Source organism: Ruditapes philippinarum, unplaced genomic scaffold (genome assembly GCF_026571515.1).
Source record: "Ruditapes philippinarum isolate M1 unplaced genomic scaffold, ASM2657151v2 ctg2658_1_1_1_1, whole genome shotgun sequence".
In the NCBI taxonomy this organism is placed as follows: domain Eukaryota; kingdom Metazoa; phylum Mollusca; class Bivalvia; order Venerida; family Veneridae; genus Ruditapes; species Ruditapes philippinarum.
In genome coordinates this window covers 35604-43637 of record NW_026860151.1, presented here as the reverse complement: position 1 = coordinate 43637, position 8034 = coordinate 35604, and the positions used below count along the sequence as shown (strand labels likewise).

The 8034-nt window shown below is 34.0% G+C and overlaps 1 protein-coding gene across 1 annotated transcript; it reads left to right on the top strand.

Moving 5' to 3' along the window:
* Nucleotides 1–1642: 1642 nt before the first annotated feature.
* LOC132759049 (heat shock 70 kDa protein 12A-like) lies at nt 1643–5907 on the top strand. The gene is made up of 5 exons (XM_060750772.1): nt 1643–1798; nt 2037–2255; nt 2548–2704; nt 3238–3455; nt 5449–5907. The coding sequence occupies exons 2-5, from the start codon at nt 2235–2237 to the stop codon at nt 5905–5907; spliced, it is 855 nt and encodes a 284-aa protein (XP_060606755.1). The 5' UTR covers nt 1643–1798; nt 2037–2234.
* Nucleotides 5908–8034: the final 2127 nt, after the last annotated feature.

Sequence of the window (8034 nt, the reverse complement as noted above, 5' to 3'; positions counted from 1 at the left end):
TGTCGAGTATCGCTTCGCGTTGTCGAGTGTCGCTTCGCATTGTCGAGTGTCGCTTCGCAATGTTGAGCGTCGCGGTGTAAAAATCATAAAAATAACGCGACATTTACTCGACATTTTAAAAATGTCGCTTCGCGATGTCGAGTGTCACTTTGCATTGTCGAGCGTCGTATCGCATTGTCGCGTTGTCGTTTGGCATTGTCGTGTGTCGTGGTATGCACTTCTACCAACCTCGACACTCGACAATGCGAAGTGACAATGCGACAACGCGAAGTGACATCGCGACAACGCGAAGTGACATCGCGACAACGCGAAGCGACGCTCGACAATGCGAAGCGACACTCGACAACGCGAAGCGACATTTCTTAAATGTCGCCCTTTTTTACCGCGACATTTCTAGGCGACAGTGCGACATATCGTTTGACACTGTCGAGCGTCGCTTCGCATTGTCGCATATCGCTTCGCGTTGTCGAGCGTCGCTTCGCATTGTCGCGATGTCACTTCGCATTGTCGTGTGTCTACCCTTAGACCCGACGGACGACATTCTAAATGGCACGATAAGGACACCGTACTTAAGGTAACCATCACATAACATGCAAACTCAAAATGAATAAATACTTACAAATATATTGAAACACCCGTGATATTATTGAGGTTATAAGATATGCAGCAATTCAGATCATCAAACAATAGAAATACATGTGAATATAAGGAAATATGATTGAAACGATATTCTTGTAAAATAAAAATTTATGAATTTCTATCGTCTTATAATTTCACGTAGTGGCAGAGAATCCTTATGTGGCTACATAAAGTTATTACTTTACTACATGTACTATAGATCAACATTTTGATAAAATATTTTAGATAAGTCTTGATAAGATTACTGAGTGTAAACAGCATATATTAATCTTGAATTTTAAATATCAGGGTCCTCTTACACATCATTGACATTCTTCAGAATTTGAAATGTATTAACCTTTTTTAAAATGATAATCACAATCTTGAATATACTCGTACATTTCATTACCTGATCTTGACGGAACTTTTCGTCTATCTTGGTATAATCATTAATCATCTTATGGAAAAAGCTTTAAAAGTAAATTAAAAATTATACTAGGCAATTGGTTATACTTAACAATTTACTGTTAAAGATTATAACTCGAAAAAATTGATGTTGAACAGCTGTGGTTTTGAAAGTCACAAACACCGCAGCTTTATACTTCTAAAATTCGAGAAAAAAATTTCTTTAGATCAAATCAGCAGAGTTAAGCAAAATGTGTTTCGGTTATATTACTTGCATGAATTGTGTATAAATTAAATCAAACAGAATTAACAGTATTGTTGCCAAGTCTAGCAATGTCTATACAATCATCACAATGTAAGTGTATACATTGCCATAGTATAAACATATAATTTAAGATAATTGCCCTAAAGTATAATGAATAAGTGTAAGAAAAGGCTCACATAATATCATTTTATTCCCCGTGTTCAATATATTTAGTTATACACCTACACGAATGAAGTATCATTTTACCCAACAAATTAAAGACAGAAAATAAGGGATTATAAAGTCTGTCTGTCAAACCGGCCCTGTAACTGTTCAATGTTTGCAAATTATGCGACATTCCAGATTTTAATTTATTTTCAGGCCCCAACAACAATTCTTTTCACACCTGAAAAGGTTTTCCATTCATTTGGATACCAAACAGAAGATAAATACGCTGATCTTGCTGAAGAAGATAATCATAAAGATTGGTATTACTTTAGGAGGTTTAAAATGATTCTACATCAGAAAACTGTAATATTTCAAGTGCTACATCACTCAGCTACTAGTTTGATACTGTTTAGCAAGGTTTCTTAGGTCGTTTGTATTATACAAATCTGTTAAAGTGCTGAAACTTTTAATTGTTCCCGTTATTATTTTAAGTATCAATCTTTAAAAGAAACCACATGACATTTAAATGAAAGTAATTTTATGAAAATCAGAATGCCAAACACGAGATTGTACTATATGTTTGTAATTTCATGAACATCAGACATTGTCAAGAAAAACATTATTGTATGACGAAAACAAGAAAGCGATGACGGCTTTACATGTCTTCTCGTCTGCGAAAAATTTTCTTAAAGACCATCTTTGCGATGAAATATCAAAGAAAATGACAGAATTTGAATAACGGGATATTTTTTGGGTGCTGACTGTACCTGCGATATGGACAGATGCAGCTAAAAAGTTCATGAGAGAGGCTGCTGTAGAGGTGAATACATTTATTTTTGAAAACCAAACTTGTCCGTTCAGACATATTCTAAAATTCTAAAAAAATGAAAGTTGAAAAATAAAAATGGGGTTTTATACAACAGGTTTATATATTATTTTATTATTTTATTTGTACTCAAAAATGGTTAAATTTTAATCTCTGTTAAAATATATTAGCTTTTTGTTGACAAGTACTTTTAAATATAATTATATATATTTTATTTAACGTCACACCAGTTAACACTGCGAGTAATTCTTAAAACATATTTTGAATAACCATTTTTATTTCACAGGCAGATATTAGGTCAGAATATCTATCCTTAGCACTAGAACCTGAAGCCGCCTCCATGTTTTGCAAATTACTTCCTGTCGACTGTCTTAAGCTGAACAGTTCGAAATTCGTTGAGACGTTTAAGCCAGGAACAAGTTATATTGTCCTTGACCTTGGAGGTATGTTGATAAGTGATAAGATTTTCGTGCGGTATTAAGAATATACAAAGTCACGCCAAACAAAGAAAGAAAGCTAAACATTATGCATACAATTCTCTATAATATGTAGTAATGATTGTGATTGCAATAATAATACAATGTCTTTAAAAATAAGCAAATCAAGCAATATAAAATCTTATCACTACGATAAAAAAATTTTCTGGTCGTATACTTTTTACCTGACGAGGATTTCATTGGTGTAAAGGTAAGACGACGTTAACTCCTCTGTGCGAGGGAAGAAATCAATTCTTTACAAGTACTTTTAAAAGATAATGATAATGTTTTTTGTTGAAATAGTTATAATTCTTTTAAAAAAGAAGGTCAGGAAATTTAAACAAACAAATTATATTGCATTGGGGAATTATAGTATGATGTTAGTTTTCTGTTTAATAAACTGACAAAATATGTATTTATATGTGTATGTAAACTTAACGACAATTGAAGAACTTGGAAGATCCTGAATGATAATCATAGAAATGTAAAATCTTTTTCAGGTGGCACCGTTGATTTGACTGTTCATCACATAGAGTATGATGGGAGACTTAGTGAGATCGCTCGTGCAAGTGGAGGTGCATGGGGTGGTACTCAAGTTGACGAAGCATATTTAAAATTCCTTGAAGAATTGTTTTGTAGATGCGTTTTCCAAGCTTTCAGAGAAAACAACACAAGTGATTTTCTTGAGATGTTGAGAGAATTTGAAATAAACAAGAATGTCGAACGACACATATACCCCCCTTTCTAGCCATTGACTCACATAATTGGTAATTTTATTTAAGAAACTTGCCAAAAATGGGTACATGGAAGTGTTCAATTACGGAAAAATCAACGGAAACCATTTTGACATTTAAGGCCCATGTGACATTGACCTTTGACCTAATGACCCCTAAATCAATAGAGGTTATCTAATACTTATGACCAATAACTAGGTGAAATATGAAGACTTTGTGATGAATACTTTTCAAGATAATCAGCGGAAACCCTTTTGACATTTAAGGCCCCTGTGAATTTGACCTTTGACCTAGTGACCCCAAAATCAATAGGGGTCATCTACTAGTGATGACCAATCACTATGTGAAATATGAAGACTTTGTGATACATACTTTTCAAGATAATCAGCGGAAACCATTTTGACATTTAAGGCCCCTGTGACCTTGACCTTTGACCTAGTGACCCCAAAATCAATAGGAGTCATCTACTAGTTATGACCAATCACTATGTGAAATATGAAGACTTTGTGATGAATTCTTTTTAAGATAATCAGCAGAAATTATTTTCACATTTTAAGGTCCCTGTGACCTTGACCTTTGACCTAGTGACCCCAAAATCAATAGGAGTCATCTACTAGTTATTACCAATCACTATGTGAAATATGAAGACTTTGTGATGAATTCTTTTTAAGATAATCAGCAGAAATTATTTTCACATTTTAAGGTCCCTGTGACCTTGACCTTTGACCTAGTGACCCCAAAATCAATAGGGGTCATCTACTAGTTATGACCAATCACTATGTGAAATATGAAGACTTTGTGATACATACTTTTTAAGATAATAAGCGGAAACCATTATGTGATTTAAGGTCCCTGTGACCTTGACCTTTGACCTAGTGACCCCAAAATCAATAGGGGTCATCTACTAGTTATGACTAATCACTATGTGAAATATGAAGACTTTGTGATGAATACTTTTCAAGATAATCAGCGGAAACCATTTTGACATTTAAAGCCCCTGTGACCTTGACCTTTGACCTAGTGACCCCAAAATCAATAGGGGTCATCTACTAGTTATGACCAATCACTGTGTGAAATATGAAGACTTTTGTGATACATACTTTTCAAGATAATCAGCGGAAACCATTTTGACATTTAAGGTCCCTGTGACCTTGACCTTTGACCTAGTGACCCAAAAATCAATAGGGGTCATCTACTAGTGATGACCAATCACTGTGTGAAATATGAAGACTTTGTGATACATACTTTTTAAGATAATCAGCGGAAACCATTTTGACATTTAAGGTCCCTGTGACCTTGACCTTTGACCTAGTGACCCCAAAATCAATAGGGGTCATCTACTAGTTATGACTAATCACTGTGTGAAATATGAAGACTTTGTGATACATACTTTTTAAGATAATCAGCGGAAACCATTTTGACATTTAAGGTCTCTGTGACCTTGACCTTTGACCTAGTGACCCCAAAATCGATAGGGGTCATCTACTAGTTATGACCAATCACTATGTAAAATATGAAGACTTTGTGATAAATACTTTTCAAGATAATCAGCGGAAACCATGTGGTCTACCGACGGACAGACCGACAGACCGACGGACGGACCGACAGACAGACAGACAGACCGACATTAGCAAAACAATATACCCCCTCTTCTTCGAAGGGGGGCATAAAAAGAGACCAATAAATAAAAGGAAAGAAGGCAAAATTGTTATAAGGTTCGCAGCTTCACTTTCGGAAACATACAAAGAGAAATGCGGGAAACCTCTTGCTCAACATATATTGCCCGAACATTTGGGATCCTTTGTCCAAATTAAGCAGGATAAAATACATGTTGATGCAAACACAATGAAAAAATTCTTTTCAGAATCGATCAGTAATACAAGCAAACATGTAAGGAAAATTTTGGAAGAGAACGAATTCAAAGAAATCGATACATTATTGCTTGTTGGGGGATTTGCTGAATCGGAAATCGTTCAGGAGAGCGTGAAAGAAGCATTTTCAAACAAAAGAATCATCGTACCTAGCGAACCTGGATTAGCCGTTTTAAAAGGGGCAGTACTGTTTGGCCATGATCCTTTGGTTATGAAATCAAGAGTAAGTAAATACACTTATGGAATAGAGATCATAGATAAATTTGTCGAAGGACTAAGCCCAGAGAGGTACAGAGTTTTTGAAAACGGCATTTATAAATGTAGGTATACCTTTTGTCCATTTGTTCGAGCTGGTGAATTAGTTCCAGTTGGTAAAATCGCCAGAGAACACTTGCTTTCAGATACCTTTGATGTGAAAGAAGCCTTGGAATATATGCATCTACAGAAGAATATCCAAAGTATGTTGTTAATGAAAGCTGTTTTCGAATTGGAACTGTACACTTCGATGCACCTCATCAATCCTACATGCTTGAAATGCATTTTGGAGAGGCAGAAATCTGTCTGAAATTTATTTTTGAATCAGGTGTAAATAAAACAGAGGAACTGGATTTCTTGTGCAAGTAGGGGCAAAAACCTGAAGCATGGAATAGAATATAAATAACACATGGGTTTGTGGGTAACAGTAAAAATATCATTCCGAGGAAAATACTGTTACCCGAGGCGTAGATGATGGTAACAGTATTTTTACGAGGGATGATATGTTTACTGTTACGCACAAACCCATGTGTTATTTATTTTATTACCCCGAACAAATACTGTGATTATCTGAATTTGTAAACTAAATCTTACTTTAACAAAAATAAACCAAGAGTAGCAATAACTAAACTGTCCTTACCTTGCAAGTTTTAAGTGTACTGTAGGCCTACTTGAGAAGCTGTTTTTCTTTTATTCTTTAAGCAAGTGATGATATCTATCTACCAGTCATAAACATACAATAAGTTGTGTTTTATTTAGAAAACAAAACACTTACCCATTTAAAAGGTTATGATCTGTGAAATCTGATCATTCTGTATCCAGAATATTCTTCGCATGGTTTTTGACAAAGTGCATTTACAAAATAATGATGATATCCTACAGATGTCTGTCCACCAACTCTATCTGTAACGTTACACTGGTTAAAATTGTTAAATAAACCTTTGTCGCATGCTTTAATCGTCTGCATGTTCCAGTTTGACACAAAATTATTCACATTACAGTTACTTCCGTTGAAAACGGATGTTAATTTTTTGACTATTCAACAAAATGATATTTTATACGCGAAAAGAACTCTAGGGTGCAAAGAGAGTCATAGTTACTTTGGTGATGCACTAGGCCCTATCGTCGAAAATAAGAATGAATCGAGGAAAAATGGCGGCCATTTTATTTCATTTTATTTAGAAAATAGACCACGTGACCAGATTTTATACTGTTAAAAAATACTGTTACCTATGTAACAGTACAAAATTGTTAGTCACGTGGTACACTTGCATTAACAGTAAGAATAACTCCCTGAGGCCTATGGGAAATTAACATTATGAAAAAAGTGAGGGGTAATAATATTTTATGTTTGAACAGTGATATTTGTGTCATTCCTATCATGAATGTTTTTTTTTAACATCTTTCAAAGCATAATTTTCTAAAATCAACTTAACACAATCTAACATATATATAACACATTTGTGAGCAGGTCACCCAGGTAAGATGACTTGTAAGACTGATCCTACCAAATTGGCAAAGTGCTTTTCACATCCGCTTTACTTAGCCTGTTTCTGCGTGCCATTGTATCGTCACTCAATAAAAGGTAATGTGCATCTGCACGATAAATTGTCGTATTGGCCATGTTGTACATACACTTACTTAGCTAAGTTGCAGTTAAATACTAAATGACTTTATCTTTGATAATGACTTGTAATTGTTACATTATGTATTTTCTACTATTGTTTTGAACATAGTTCATCTTTTTTGATGTTGTTTATGTATAAACTATCTTACTTATTTGACATCATATTTAGAGCTTTGTAAAAACATGTACATATAAGAATGTGTACGTTACTTAAAAATTTAATTGAACAACAGAAAAGGAAATAAATGATAATATGTTCGTATCTTTATTATTATGTTTAAGACATATATTTGTGTTTTGGTTTTCTCTACTTTTGTACTATAGTATCACCCATTTACTGTGATTCATTTCATACAGTCTTACCTCACATACATTATCATTTATGATATTTAATGATTGCTTTCTATTTATTGCATACTAATTATATTTGTTTTCTTCTGTGATATAATCGGATATGATTGAATATTATAATATTTACTTTTGTGGACTGCTTCTAAAACCTGCCTGATTAAAACTGTTAGGGCAATGTAATACCGTAAAGCATTTGCATTTAGAAGCCAGAAACGATTTTTGAATGGAAAATTTTATATAAAAGGCTTCCAGAAACCCTGATGAAAGTTTCGGTGTTGATGTTGGCACTTCTTACGTTACATTTTTGTACTTGTGTGTTTCGGGCTGTATTTGTTTATTGAAACAATGACTTCAATTTGTTCATAGTTAAATACACCTACCTCAAATAACATTAAATGATTTCCATGTCTATAAAGTTTTATTTCCTAACCTTAATAAATCACCGCTCGTATTTTTAAA

What these genes read in the sequence shown, in the direction of transcription:
- LOC132759049 (XM_060750772.1), top strand. Translation starts at nt 2,235, where the DNA reads ATGAGAGAGGCTGCTGTAGAG. An exon ending in TGAGAGAGGCTGCTGTAGAG is followed by an intron (nt 2,256 to 2,547) that starts GTGAATACATTT and finishes TTTATTTCACAG; the next exon opens with GCAGATATTAGGTCAGAATA. An exon ending in AATTTGAAATAAACAAGAAT is followed by an intron (nt 3,456 to 5,448) that starts GTCGAACGACAC and finishes GAAATCGTTCAG; the next exon opens with GAGAGCGTGAAAGAAGCATT.